Genomic DNA, 14,424 nt, shown 5'->3' on the forward strand with positions numbered 1-14,424 from the left:
GGTGCCATGCTGGCTGCAGCTGGCGGCTCCTGCCCGGTGGGATGGTCGCAGCATGGGAGGGGGTGGGGCCTTTGCCAAAGGGTCCTATGCAGATGCTGCAATGTGCCCTGGGATGGGCGGAGCCCTTCAGCGGGGAGAAGGGCACGGTGTAGAGGGGGGTAGCTGGCTCCTGGGCTGGGGCAGAGGAGGGGCTGGGCAGCACCCGGGGCAGGGCAGGCGGGAGCTGCAGGGGGTGGAGCCGGGGGCAGGTGGGAGCTACAGGGGACAGAGGAGGGGCTGGATAGCACCCAGGGCAGGGCAGGCTGCAGAGGGTGGAGCTGGGGGCAGGGCAGGCTGGAGGGGAAAAAGGAGGGTCTGGGCAGTGCCCGGGGCAGGGCAAGGTCCGGCCAGTGCCCGGGGCAGGGCAGGTTGCAGGGGTGGAGCTGGGGGCAGGGCAGGTGGGAGCTGCTGGTGGCCCGGCAGGCTGAAGGGGGCACAGGAGGGGCCGGGCAGTGCCCAGGGCAGGGCAAGGTCCGGCCAGTGCCCGGGGCAGGGCAGGTTGCAGGGGTGGAGCTGGGGGCAGCGCCCGGGGCAGGGCAGGGCAGGTGGGAGCTGCTGGGGGCCCGGCAGGCTGAAGGGGGCACAGGAGGGACCGGGCAGCGCCCGGGGCCCGGCAGGCTGCAGGGGTGGAGCTGGGGGCAGCGCCCGGGGCAGGGCAGGGCAGGTGGGAGCTGCAGCCCCTGAGCCCCGGCTCTCCCGCAGGCACGAGGAGCTGCTGCAGAAGGGCGGCGTCTACGCCGGGATGTGGCTGCAGCAGCAGGCTGGGGACGCGTCCGACTCCGACACGGAGAGCAAGGACCGCAGCACCGAGAAGCTGCCGGCGGCCCCCAGGAAGGGGCCATGAGCGCGGGCAGGAGCCAGGGGACTTCGGGCAGGGGCACAGAGCTGCCCCCCGCTGTGGCTGTACTTTGCTGCCCTGGCGTCGGTCGGCACGCCAGGCCCCCCGGGCTGCGTGACCTCGGCTTGGTTCAGAGCTCTGGCACCTTCCTGGAGCGGGGGGCTGCACCGCTGTTCCTGCCGCACGAGCGGCCGAACGGGGCGAGCCGCGTCCTGGCCCAGACACCCCCTGTGATCCCTGCTGGGCACACGGGCAGCCCGCTGCCCGACCCCCAGCCGCCCGTGGCATGGGTGCAGCCAGCAGAGCATTGCATGCTGGGATTGCGCACCCCCAGCATTGCTGCCCGCGGGCAGGGGAGGGGGCAGCCCTTTCAGCTGGCCATGGCCCAGGGCACCGCTCTGTTACGGGAGGCTCCCGGCAGCACTGGGGTGGGGGGAGGTGCTGCCACCCCGTACAGAGCCCTGGGGGGGGCACTAAGGGGCAGGGCACCAAGGGGGCAGAGCAGGGGGTTGGTTGTTTTTCAGGTTTTGATTTGACGTCTTGTTGCTGAATCTTGTAAACTGTTTGTGGCCAGCTCTGGGCTCCGGCTCTGTGTTGTCTGGGGCAGGGGCAACTCTCCGGATTGGGTGGGGGGAGGCCAGGCCCAGCTTCAGACCATGCTCCTGGAGAACCTGCACTCAGCCCGCGGGGGGAGTTCAGCAGGGCACCCCAGCGCCGTTCTCCGGGTCCCTCAGCGAGAGCCGACCCTGGGCAGCTCTCACAGGAGCAGCGTGGACGAAGCGACCCCCCACCCCACAATCGGCACCAGTAAGTGAGGGACAGTGCCCCCGGGGGAGCGGAGAATGGAACCCAGGAGTCCTGCCCACCCCTCACTTCTCAGCTGTGCAGGAGGAATGCCCACATGTGCAGAACCCCGGCGTCCGGGGGCAGGCGCTGAGAGGGTTAAACAGCTCCACACAGGGGGACAGGACTGGTTCTTTATTGAGGGAGCGGGTTATGGACAGCGGGTCCCTGCCTGCCCCTGCCTGGCACGCGCCGGGGGCCCCGTCAGAGCCCGAGCGCTGCCCTCCCCCATCGCAGCTTTAGCCAGACCCCGCCCCTGGCCGTTCATCCCAGCTGGCCCTGGCGCTGCGGGAGGCTGCGGCTGATGCCTGGCCAGCCTGGGTGGGGCCACGGCCCCTGCGGCTGGCTCTGGGCGGGCATGGGGGGCTCAGTCCCGCCCAGCAGGGAGCAGGAACCAGGGAGGGGACCCGGCTTCAGGCGTCGTCCTGCTGCGGCATGTGCGTGGCCTGGCACCAGAGCCTGGTGGGCAGGTTCTGGCAGCCCAGGAACTCCCACCTGCGCTTGTCCTCGGTCCGCGGCAGGGTGCTGTGGCAGGGCGCCCCGGCCAGGGTCACGTTGAGCAGCTGCAGCGTGGCCCCGGGAGAGGAGCCGGCTGCCCGCGGGCCCGCCTGGAGAGCAAGGGAGGCAGCGTCAGGGCCGAGGGGGGGCTCCTGGGGGGTGCCCAAAGCCTGGGAGAACAGCGCTACCCCCCGCCAAGCCCCAGTGGAGGGGGGACCCCCTGGCGTCGGTGCCCCAGACTTGCACCAGCCGTCCCCCCGCATGCTGGAGGTTGGTGCCCCCCCCCCCTGGCATGCCCAAGGGGCAGCTCCAAGGCGGGCCTGGGCCTGGAGGGTGACACGGGCATCTCCTGTGGGGCTCGGTGCCACTTGCCCGGCGGTGGCCTCGCCCTCGGGATCCCCGCCCTGCCAACCCACCTGCCCGAGGTCCTGCAGCAGGCACTGGTCGGGCTGCGGCCGAGCCCAGAACTCGCTGAAGGCCGAGCCCCGGGCGACGTGGGAGCCCAGCTGGCCGCTCACCAGCACCATGTTCCCGTGCCGCCCGGACGCCAGCAGCTTCCTGGCCAGCGGGCCCGGGTAGCTCCGGTCGAGGAAGAGGAAGACGCTGCGGGCGTTGCTGCCCTCCAGGTCCGCCAGGAGCTCGGCCACAGGGTAGCGCTCCCTGGGGTCGGCCTGCGGGGGGGCAGAGGGTGCCTGTCAGTGCCCTTCCCCCACCTGCCCGCAGCACAAAGGGGAGGGGTACGACGCTGCCCCCCCCCACACACCCCAGCTGCTTGGAGACTCCAGGCAGGAGATCAAGGGAATTCCAGCAGCCCAGCACTTGACAGGGAGATTTGGGGGGTCCCTCCCAGCCAGTGCAGATGAAAGTGCCAAGCCGGGGCCTTTGAAGTGCAGCAGATCAGAGGCGAGGGGGCAGCGAGCTCACCTCCACCTGGAGATCCGGGGGGGCCCGGTTCTCTCAGCGCCGCCCCGGGGCCCTGGGAGAGACACAGAGCCGAGGAGTCACCCCGCGTCCCCTGAGGCCCCCACTGCCCCAGGGGGCCGGGCGAGGGCACAGCGGCGTGACGGGAAGCAGCAGTTGCTGCAGGGTCCGTACGGGGCTCGGGGCTCCCTTGGGCTGAGCTCCCCTGGCACCACCTGACGGGAACCTCAGGCCCTCGCCTGCCCACACCCCCCGGCCCCGGGGGTCCCAGCTGGGGGGCGCCCACTCACGCTGCCATTCTCCTTGCTGGCCCACAGGAGCATGGTGCCGGGGCTGTTCAGATAAAGCACCAGGGAGTCGGCGTAGAGCCGCCCACGGCACCCCAGCGCCAGGTGGCTACGGATCTGCCGCTTCTCCGCGAGACGTCGCCCACCTCCGCGCCCCTGGGGGCAGAGAGCCCTTCAGTGAGGCCACGGGCAGCGCCCGCCCCCAGCCCCCTCCCGCCCTGCCTGCCCATACCGCCCCAGCCCTGTCTCCACACCCTGGGGCCTGCTGCCCTCGGGCCCATGTCCCCACCGAGCCCCCTCCTTCGGCACCAAGCGCAACCCCCTGCAACCGGGTGCCCCGCACGCCCCACCTCCTCCCAGTCTAGGGCTGAGTGGGGGAGGGAGAAGGCCGGTGCCCGCTGCAGGAGCTGGTCAATCTGCAGAGCATAGGGCACCGGGGGGGGGCTGTGCCAACCAGTGCCCTAAGCCTTGATTCTCTTGGGCCCAGTCCACAGGGTCTCTGCCCCCAGCCCCGCCCCTGGTGGCATCGCACTGAGACCCGGCGTCGGGGCCAGCGCTGGCAGCCAAAGCCCCAGGTAGCCCCTGCTGGAGGGGTCAGGGGGTGATCACAGGCTCCGCATGGCCTGGTACCCCCCCCCCCCCGGGGCAGTCACTCGAGGCCCCAGGGCCGCGCCCTGACCTGGCGCCTGGCCGTCGCCCGCGAAGAAGGCCTCGATGTGCTCTTGCCGGAAGCCGTTCCGCCCCAGCATCTGGGCGAAGAGCCGCAGGTTGCGGGCGTGGTGGGGGCAGGTGATCTGTTCCTGCCAGCTGCCTGCGGGGGGGGGGGGGGCGCGGGCAGCGTTGGGGGCAGCACGGGGCTCGGCTGGCCGGAGCCAGAGGGCTGGGCAGGGAGGGGGCACCAAGGCCAGTGTCTCTCCAGCCCTAAGGGAGGGGCCAGAGCCTGGCAGCACCTGCCAGTGGGGGGGGTGTGGCACCGTGCCACGTTCGGGGGCTCTGACGGGGCACCCAGCTCACAGCAGCAGGATTCAGCCCCTCGGCGCCAGGGGAGGGCAAGGGCCCCCGCTTCAGGGCCCTCGGCCCGGCCCACCCCCATTCAGCCCCAGAAAAGACAGAGCCGGGGCAAGCCGCCCTCCAGCATGGCCAGGGGGATGAGCCCCACTCAGGGGGGGCTGATAGAGGGAACTGGCCTGAAGATGCCCCAGCCCTGCCCCCTTCGCACCGGGCCCCCAGGGCCCCCAGCTGGGAAATGCCCTTCACCCCCGGCCTATGGGGCCGGAGCCAGACTGAGAGCCCAGAGGGGAAAGGCCCCATGGCCCAGTCCCTGCCCTGGGGCCAGACCAGAGCCAGCGCCCCCTCCAGGGGAAGGAGCGTGTCCCATTCCCCCCCCGGGGCCACACCTGAGATGAGCACGGCGTGGTGGCAGGTCTGGTACATGCGGCAGGTCTTGTGGGAGGGCAGCTGCTGCCGGTGGCATCGGCGCCTGTTCTCGTCCAGCTCGCAGGGAGCGGCCGCGGGGCTGGGGCTGACGACGGGCAGCGAGCGGCTGGGGGCACGGGCTGAGCCTCTGCAGCTCTGCGAGGAAAAGCAACAGGTGATATGTGGCAGGACTGACAGCCTGAGGTGGGGCAGGGCCCACAGACGGATGGACAGAGGTGGGGCAGACGGACAGACAGACAGAGGCGGGGCAGGGCCCACAGATGGACAGACAGAGGTGGGGCGGACAGGCAGACAGACAGAGGCGGGGCAGGGCCCACAGACAGACAGAGGTGGGGCAGACGGACAGACAGACAGAGGCGGGGCAGGGCCCACAGATGGACAGACAGAGGTGGGGCAGACGGACAGACAGACAGAGGCGGGGCAGGGGCCACAGATGGATGGACAGAGGCATGGCCCACAGACAGACAGACAGACAGAGGCGGGGCAGGGCCCACAGATGGACAGACAGAGGTGGGGCAGACGGACAGACAGACAGAGGCGGGGCAGGGCCCACAGATGGACAGACAGAGGTGGGGCGGACGGGCAGACAGACAGAGGCGGGACAGGGCCCACAGACAGACAGAGGTGGGGCAGACGGACAGACAGACAGAGGCGGGGCAGGGGCCACAGATGGATGGACAGAGGCATGGCCCACAGACAGACAGACAGACAGAGGCGGGGCAGGGCCCACAGATGGACAGACAGAGGTGGGGCAGACAGAGGCGGGGTGGGACCCACAGGCAGACAGAGGCGGGGCAGGGCCCACAGACGGACAGACAGACAGAGGTGGGGCAGGGCACCCACAGGCTCATGGCTGAGTCAGAATGGGGCAGAGGGGAATTGGGGCCCAGGGAACAGCCTCCTTCACTAGCAGAGCTGGGCCCGTCACCTGCCGGCAAGGCCCCGGGACAGTCACCGGGTTGGGGTGGTGCCTGGCCGGGGCCCCATGCCCCAGTGGCCGGGGCCCTGGCTGGGGGGAGAGTGGGGCGCTGCATTCCCTGCGCAGGGGAGTCCCGCAGATCCCTGGTCGCCGGGTGCCAGAGCGGCCCCTGGCTGCCGGCCCCGGCTCCCCGCGCACCCACCTACGCAGTGCAGCCTCTGCGGGCGCCTGGGGTCCTGTGCCGCGACCACCAGGGGCAGGACGTGAATCTCGCAGAGCCCCGCCAGCGGCTCCTCCCGGCGGGCACGCCTGGCCCCGGCGGCCTCCCCTGGCCCTGCCCGCCGCGCCCTCGCCGCTCGGTCCGGTTCTCGCAGCGGCTCCGCAGGGCTAGGGTCAGGCACTCGTAGCTGCCTGTGGGGCGAGCGCACGGTGTGGGGCCGGGCTGGGCACACCAGGACGGGGGGCGGGCCGAGCTGAGGGGCACGCTGACCCACGCAGCCGGAGCCCAGGACCCATCGCGCCAGTCACCGCGCAGGGCAGGACGGGGCACGTCACACCAAGTGCTGGGGAGCCCCCCACTGAGCCCTTGCCCGCTCCCTGCGCACAGCGCCCCCTAGGGCCCCCCACGGGCATTGGGGCCCACCCTGACTGCCAGGGGAGAGCCCCCCACTGAGCCCCCGCCCGCTCCCTGCGCACAGCGCCCCCTAGGGTCCCCCACGGGCATTGGGGCCCGCCCTGACTGCCGGGGGAGAGCCCCCCACTGAGCCCCCGCCCGCTCCCTGCGCACAGCGCCCCCTAGGGCCCCCCACGGGCATTGGGGCCCACCCTGACTGCCGGGGGAGAGCCCCCCACTGAGCCCCCGCCCGCTCCCTAGGGCCCCCCACGGGCATTGGGGCCCACCCTGACTGCCGGGGGAGAGCCCCCCACTGAGCCCCCGCCCGCTCCCTGCGCACAGCGCCCCCTAGGGCCCCCCACGGGCATTGGGGCCCACCCTGACTGCCGGGGGAGAGCCCCCCACTGAGCCCCCGCCCGCTCCCTAGGGCCCCCCACGGGCATTGGGGCCCACCATGACTGCCGGGGGAGAGCCCCCCACTGAGCCCCCGCCCGCTCCCTAGGGCCCCCCACGGGCATTGGGGCCCACCCTGACTGCTGGGGGAGAGACCCTCACTGAGCCCCCGCCCGCTCCCTGCGCACAGCGCCCCCTGGGGCCCCCCACGGGCATTGGGGCCCGCCATGACTGCCGGGAAGAGCGCCCCCTACTGAGCCCCGGGGGGAGGCAGCGGCCGCAGGCTGCGCACTCCCAGGCCCTGGGCTACGGGCACCAGCCCCACCCCTGGCCGGGCCCAGCTCCCAGGGCAGGACACGGAGCCTTTTCTCGCCTTGGCCCCAGCCCCTCTGCAGAGGCGGGACGTGTCCAAAAAGCGGGGCCGGGGGGCAGGCGCAGCCCCCGGGGGCCCGGCTGCCCCATGCCAGACAGGCAGGGTGGGGTAAGGGGGCTGCGCCGGCGGCTCTAGTGACCCTCCGCTCCCCGGGGCTGCCTGTCCGAGCCGGGGCGCGCCCGCGATCTGCCCCATCGCTCTGAGTCCGGGGCAGAGAAGGGGCCGCGGGCACTGCTGGGACGGAGAGGGCCGGGCCGGGTTCGGACGGGGATGGGGAGCGGGGTACGAGGGGGGCTGGGTCGGGGAGCGGGGTCAGACGCGGTCGGCCTTGGGGTGGGGAGCCGGCCTCCGGGGGGCGGACGCGGGGCCCGTCCGGGCTCGGAGCGGGGCGGGGAGCCGGGCTCAGGGGCACGAAGGGGGCCGGTGACCGGGGGCGGACGCGGGGCCCGTCCGGGCTCGGAGCGGGGCGGGGAGCCGGGCTCGGGGGCACGAAGGGGGCCGGTGACCGGGGGCGGACGCGGGGCCCGTCCGGGCTCGGAGCAGGGCGGGGAGCCGGGCTCAGGGGCACGAAGGGGGCCGGTGACCGGGGGCGGACGCGGGGCCCGTCCGGGCTCGGAGCGGGGCGGGGAGCCGGGCTCGGGGGCACGAAGGGGGCCGGTGACCGGGGGCGGACGCGGGGCCCGTCCGGGCTCGGAGCGGGGCGGGGAGCCGGGCTCGGGGGCACGAAGGGGGCCGGTGACCGGGGGCGGACGCGGGGCCGTTCGGGCTCGGAGGGGCGGACGCGGGGCCCGTCCGGGCGCTCACGCAGGTAGACACGGTCCGGGCCCCGGCAGCGCCGCGGGCTGATGCCGAAGTCCGGGCGGAAGAGCCGCGGCGGGTGGCCGAAGCTGGCCCCGGGGCTGGGGTCCGGCAACAGCGCGTCGTGCTCGGGGGGCGCCCCGGGGCCGCTGCGCTTGGCGCCGCCTGCCGCGCCCGAGCCGTCGGGGAGCAGCGCCCGCACCTTGGGGCCGGGCCGGGCGGGCTCCGACACGTAGAGCGCGGGACACTCGGGCCCGGGGCCGCCCCGCGGGGCCCACGGAGCCGCCTGCAGGTGCCGCAGGGCGGCCGCCCCCCGGAGCCGGGGCTGGGCGAAGCGGCCCGAGCCGCCCAGGGGCTGCGGCAGGGTGGCCAGGAGCAGCAGCGGGGCCATGGGGGGGACCAGTGCCCGGGGCGCTGCCGTGCGGGGCCGCCTCCCGCTCTCCCGGGCTCCCCTCCCCCTGGGGCTGCCCTGCCCCGGCTCCTCAGCGCCCTGCCGGGGCGGTCTCCCCGGCTCTGCCCTCCCGGGTCCCGGCCGGTCCTGGAGGCGGGAGCCCCGGCTGGAGGGACCGTGGGCTGAGGCGCGGCCTGGGAGCCCCGCTGCTTACCCCGACCCTGCCAGCGCCGGACCGGCTGGAGGCGAGGGGGGAGCGGGCGGAGTCAGGGCCCCCCTGGGCGGGGCGGAGTCGGGTGGAGGCCGCCTCGGTCCCTGCTGGTGTCAGGAGTGGGATGCTGATGACCGCCCCGGGAGCGAGTCACCAGTGACCCAGGGCTAGGGTAGGAGGGAGCTGGCGGGGGGGGGGGAGCCCAGAACTGGAGCTGGTGCGCGGCGGGGGCCACAACCCAGGGCTGGGGTAGGAGGGGGTTGCGGGTGCGGGGCCTGGTGGGGGGAGGGGGAAGAGCCCAGGGCTGGGGCGGCAGGGAGTGCGGGTGGGTGAGAGGGGCACTGGTCGGGGGGGGGGAGCCCAGGGGTGTGGGGGGGGCAGCCTTGGCAGTGGCTTCCCCCCAGCTGGACACCGACCAGCCAGGTACTGGGCGCCAGGCAGCCACTGGCAGGAAGGGTGGGAGGTGTTGGGAAGCCCGGGCCAGGGGCTGCAGGAGGGGCAGGATCCGTCATCGCAGCGACCCAGTCTGGCTGCTGGGGCTCTCTGCCCTCCAGCCCTGGGTGCCGGGGCAGCCGGCTGTACGTGGCCTGCCAGTGCTGGAGGGGACCCCAGGGGCACCGCACTCCACCGGGGCAGTTCGACACCAGCCTATCACTTGCCGGTGGGGGCAGGAGCAGCCACCCTGGGGTGACTGGAACAGGCGAGGCCTGGAGGGGCCGGCGGCCCACCCAGGGGCCCCCTGTGGCTGCCCATCCTCACAGCCTCGGCCTCCGTCCTGATTCTGGCTTTGTCAGCTTTAGCTACACAAGGCCTCTGGCCTCCCATGGGGCCGGCTCCGCGCTCCCTGCCTGTTGTGGTGGCTGTAGCCAGCACCTCGGGGCCTGGCAGTCCAGGGGTCTGGCCCCGCTTTCCTCAGAACCCCCCCTTGTGAGCACCCAGGCAGGGACTCTTCCTCCAGGCTGGAGCTTGGTGGGGCCAAGCCCTGACTTGTACCATGCAGGCCCGGGGCAGGGAACAAGGCCGCAGCGCGGAGCTGGTGCTCTTAGCCCCAGCCCGGGCGGAGATTCAGTGGCACTGACTGCCAGTCAGTAGCTGCGCTCAGGAGAAAGAGGGCGGAGGCCCTGCCCCAGGGTCAGCGACCCTGCTCCTGGAGAGGGCCCGCCAGGCTGCCCGAGGGGGGGGTCTGCCCTGCAGGGGGGGCGGGGAGGCCTGTGCTTGCCCCTGCAGCCCTAATGGGAACAAGCTGCTCAGGGGGCTGCCAGTGTCCCCTCCCCACAGGGCCGGAAACGCTCCCTGGGACATTTCCCAAGCACCAGCCGCTGGAGCCTGCCCAGCCCAGCTTCCGCAGGCCGAGGCCCAGGGAGACAAAGTGACTCTCCTTGTGGGAGCAGCCCCCCGGATGGCACCCCCAGGCCAGGGGTTCTCAGGGGCAGGGTGTGACGAAGCGGGACTGTTCTTAATGTTTCCTCCGAATATTGTGGGGGTGCCTCAGTTTCCCCTATGCAGTTCTTAAGTATCTAGGGGGTGGGGTAAGGGTGTATGATCCTTGCAGAGCCCTAGAGGGCAGGTGTGTGCAGGGGTCTGGACACAGAGAATGGCCGACACCCTGTTTCCTGGCAACTGATGGCCTGGGCCCTTCCCCCCTGCAAGGTGAGAGCTAAAGGGTTGGAGAACAAAGGAATCAGGTGACCACCTGGCCCGGGAAAGGAACAAAGCCCAGAGGAGGAGGGGCTGGAGGGAGTTTCAGTTTGGGGCTGGCTGGGACATGGAGTGAAGAGCAGACGTGGTTGACTCACTGCCCCCCCAAAATGGACCCAGCTGAGGGGTCCCGTTCTCTGCACCTGCAAGCTCTGTTTTAGACCATGTTCCTGTCGTCTAATAAACCTTCTGTTTTCCTGGCTGGCTGAGAGTCCCGTCTGACTGCGGAGTTGGGGGGCAGGACCCTCTGGCTTCCCCAGGACCCCGCCTGAGCGGACTCGCTGGGGGAAGCGCACGGAGGGGCAGAGGAGGCTGAATGCTCCGAGGTCAGACCCAGGAAGGTGGAAGCTGTGTGAGCTGTGTGTCCTGAAGACAGGCTGCTCACAGAAAGGCGACTACCCCAGAGTCCTGACTGGCTTCATGGGGAGCAGTTCCAGAGCATCGCCCAGGGACTCCGTGACAACTGGTGGCAGCGGTGGGATGTACTGCACCCCGTGGATGGCACTTCCTGCAGTAAGTGACTGGGGAGCAGTAACACGAAGGGGGATCGCCGAGGACCAGGCCTGCTGAAGGCTCAGAGAGGAGCGGTTTCGGGGGGCGGTTAACCCCTGGGAGTGTGTGACCAGCGAGAAGGACTGTGCAGTAATGGGGTCCCCCTAGGGACTGCAGTGAGCAGTCCAAGGGGCGGAGGAGTCTGCAGCTCGACCCTGACAAAGAGGCGGTGACCTCGAGAAGGGCTGGCACACTAGGGGTTCTCCCTGGAAACCGTGGGGAGCTGCGAGCACACAGGCCTGTGAGTCCACAACAACTTGGGAGGAGCGGAGTGATGGTCTGTCCCCGTCTCCTGAAGAAGGACATTGTAACCCTGTGCAGGAAGAGAGGGTTGAGCGTTGGAAAGTTCACCAAAGCACAGTTCATCGTGCAGCTGGAGGGGGATGACCGCTCTAAGGAACAGATTCCTGACCCCCAATGGGGCTACAGCAGGATCTGGGAGCAGCTGGAGTGGGAGCCAGGCATCACCAAGACTCCTGTCCCCGACCAGACGGGGCTCTTCACGATCGGGTTCCCCATCCGGGGATCGGAGACGGACGGGATTGGAGCTGAGTCCGAGGGAGCAAGAGGACTGTGGGAGACAGCGAGAGCCCGAGAAAGAGCTGCAGAAGCAGCAGCAGCATGAACTGGCGGTGGGGGAGCGGAGAGGCCTAGGGGACCTCCCCGGGGTGAGTGGGGATAGACCCCGGGGGGCCAGTTCCACAGGGAACCTCGAGACTAAATTGCTGCCCCTGGTTAAGGAGGGGGGGATGTGGATGCCACCTCACTGCCTTTGAGCAGGCTGGAGATTTGAACCAGGGGCACTCTGCGGAAAAGCCCCAGTGTCTAGCTCCCTTGCTGGGTCCCAAGGCCATAGACTCCGTCAGCCAGATGGGTGGGGAGGTGGACAGGCTCCCACTCCTGACCCCCAACCTATATGTCTGTGTGGAGTTTCCTGGGGCCAGGCCCCTCGGACCCCCAGTGGGAGCAGAAGGTGATGGTCAATGGGGAGACGTTCCTGGGGTTGCAAGACCCTGGGACAGAGAGAACTGGTGTCAGGCCCTGGGTGGTGCAGCCTCAGATGCTGAGGGGCTGTGTGAGCTGGGTGAGGGTCCCAGGGACTAAGCCCCTCGCCCTGCCTATGGCCCAGATCCCTGTGCAGACACAGGAGGGGTCAGGCTGGCTGGTCGTTGGGGTTCTCCGGGATATCGGCTGCGAGACCCTGTTGTGGGGTGACTGTGTCTCTTTGGGACAGGATCCAGGTCCTGTTCCTGTAACTGCCAAGGGTTTGAATTTGAATCCAGGGAGCCAATCAGTGGAGAGGGAAATGGTCAGTGAAAATGCAGATGACCTGGCTGGCATGGGGGAGGAGCGTCTAGGCTCAGGCTACCTGCCTGCCTGTAACCAGACCCCTGGGGCTGGGTGGGACAGAGAGATGCTCCCCGCCCCCCTTGCACACTGGAGAGGGGGCTCACGCTCTGATGCTGTGAGGAAAGCAGTGAGCTCCCTGCCTACCCGCAGTGGGACAGCAAGGGCAGTGCTGAGCAAGGGGGCAGATAAGACCCCAGCTGAGTCGGGGGAGACACAGGCAGGGCAGGGGATCTGTGGGGAGTGGCAAGGTGCTTGGTAAGGAAAGTTTGGATGAGCCTAGGCAGCCTTGTGAGCTGATGGCTGTGTCTGGTCAGCAGCGTGGGAAGGCGAGGAGAGTGGAAGATGAGAGTCCCTGGACCTTTCCTGTTAGCTGGGTGGAGAATTGTGACAGTGAAGGAAACGTGTCTGTGTGTGTCTGGGGTATTGACTTGCCTATGGAGGGAGCTACCCTGATCTCCAAGCAGTTGTCTGTGACCAGCCTTGTGTGCTGGGACCAGGGGAAAGAGATCCCAAGCTGGGTGTCTGAGAAAGGAGAAAGTGTGTCCGGCTCTTCTTGGTCTGTGGAGCAGACAGAAGGGGCCTTTCAGCCTGTGATGGTTGAGGGTCGTGCAGTTGTCTCAGAGCTGGTTCTGGATTCAGCTAAAGCCCAGGAAGGGAACGGTCCTAAGTTTGGGTCTGCTCGGGAGAATGGCCCTGTAACTAGGTCGCATCCAGTTAGGGTCTATGTAAAATCCCAGAGCCCAGACAATTCTGGTGCTTGTATTTTGCCTGTTGCTAGTGTGTTGTTGGAAAGGGTGGAGCAACTCTGTCTAATCAGGGTGAGATCCTAGCCAGGGCACAAGGAGAGCAGGAAGGTGATTTGATTGTGTTACCTACTGAGGGTGTGGAAACCTGTAGCAAGAAGGAAAAGATTCCTGAACTTGTGTGTGGCAAAGGGAAGGAGAATGCTTCTGACCTTTTATCTAGGAAGTCTGTGAGTTTGCCTGAAAGGGGATTGTGTAGGAATCCACCGGATGGGCCAGAAGTGATTCTGGATGTAAGGGAGACCCAGAAAGAGTCTGTTGTTGCTCAGGAAAGTGTTCCCCTAGAGCAAGCCCTAGGTGAAGAGAGTAAGAGCAGAATTTCTGTGAGGAGTGAATTGTTGGAAAAGCCCTAGGGAAAGGAATCCTCATGGAGTCTTTGCCAGCAGTTTACTGCAACTGAAGGGTGTGAAAGTGATTTAATCAAGAAAGTTTCAGTTCCTAACAGCCAGAAATTTTCTGTTGTGAATGGATCCACTCACTGTCCTGTTCAAAGACCCAGTGTGGATAGCTTTGAGAAGGTCTCAGATGAAGTGAAAGCTGTTAAGAAAGTTAAACAGTCCTCTAACCAAGTGGCTGTGTTTGGCCAGCTTGTTGGGGAGAAGACCCAATCCCAGTTTGACCCCCTGGGGTTTTGGGGTGGCCAAAGGGCACGGGCCGCAGAAACCTTCCCACATGCGGCCTGCGAGTGCTATCGACCACCCCCGACCTAAGGGAGGGCGTGAAACTGGAAGGGCCTGGTGTAACTCCCACCAAGGAATGGGAGAGATGCTGGGGCATCCATGAGAACGTTGGTGGCTTCGAACTTCCCCAGGTCACCGGGTAAAGTGACCCCGCTCAGTTCGATCTCGAAGGGGGGAGAGATGTGACGAAGTGGGACTGTTCTTAATGTTTCCTCTGAATAGTGTGGGGGTGCCTCAGTTTCCCCTAGGCAGTTCTTAAGTATCTAGGGGGTGGGGTAAGGGTGTATGATCATTGCAGAGCCCTAGAGGGCAGGTGTGTGCAGGGGTCTGGACACAGAGAATGGCCGACACCCTGTTTCCTGGCCACTGATGGCCTGGGCCCTTCCCCTCTGCAAGGTGAGAGCTAAAGGGTTGGAGAACAAAGGAATCAGGTGATCTCCTGGCCCGGGAAAGGCACAAAGCCCAGGGGAGGAGGGGCTGGAGGGAGTTTCAGTTTGGGGCTGGCTGGGACATGGAGTGAAGGGCAGACGTGGTTGTCTGGCTCACTGCCCCCCAAAATGGACCCAGCCGAGAGGTCCCGTTCTCTGCACCTGCAAGCTCTGTGCTAGACCATGTCCCTGTCGTCTAATAAACCTTCTGTTTTACTGGCTGGCTGAGAGTCATGTCTGACTGTGGAGTTGGGGGGCAGGACCCTCTGGCTTCCCCAGGACCCGGCCTGAGCGGACTCGCTGGGGGGAAGCGCACGGAGGGGCAGAGGATGCTGAATGCTCCGAGGTCAGA

General features: G+C 68.5%; 1 protein-coding gene across 3 annotated transcripts in view; it reads left to right on the forward strand.

Moving 5' to 3' along the window:
• Window positions 1-1,466, forward strand: part of ABCB6 (ATP binding cassette subfamily B member 6 (LAN blood group)) — a 28,240-nt gene extending 26,774 nt beyond the window's left edge. For 2 of the 3 annotated variants that reach the window (XM_078854752.1, XM_073304851.2), the window contains exon 19: window positions 742-1,466. In XM_078854752.1, coding sequence (XP_078710878.1) covers window positions 742-1,413 — 672 coding nt within the window. In that variant the 3' untranslated portion in view covers window positions 1,414-1,466. The remainder of the gene's footprint in view (window positions 1-741) is intronic. The other variant, XM_073304854.1, reaches the window with a different exon arrangement.
• The last annotated feature ends 12,958 nt before the right edge of the window (window positions 1,467-14,424 follow it).

The sequence above is a fragment of the Lepidochelys kempii genome, chromosome 11 (genome assembly GCF_965140285.1).
Source record: "Lepidochelys kempii isolate rLepKem1 chromosome 11, rLepKem1.hap1, whole genome shotgun sequence".
NCBI lineage: Eukaryota > Metazoa > Chordata > Testudines > Cheloniidae > Lepidochelys > Lepidochelys kempii.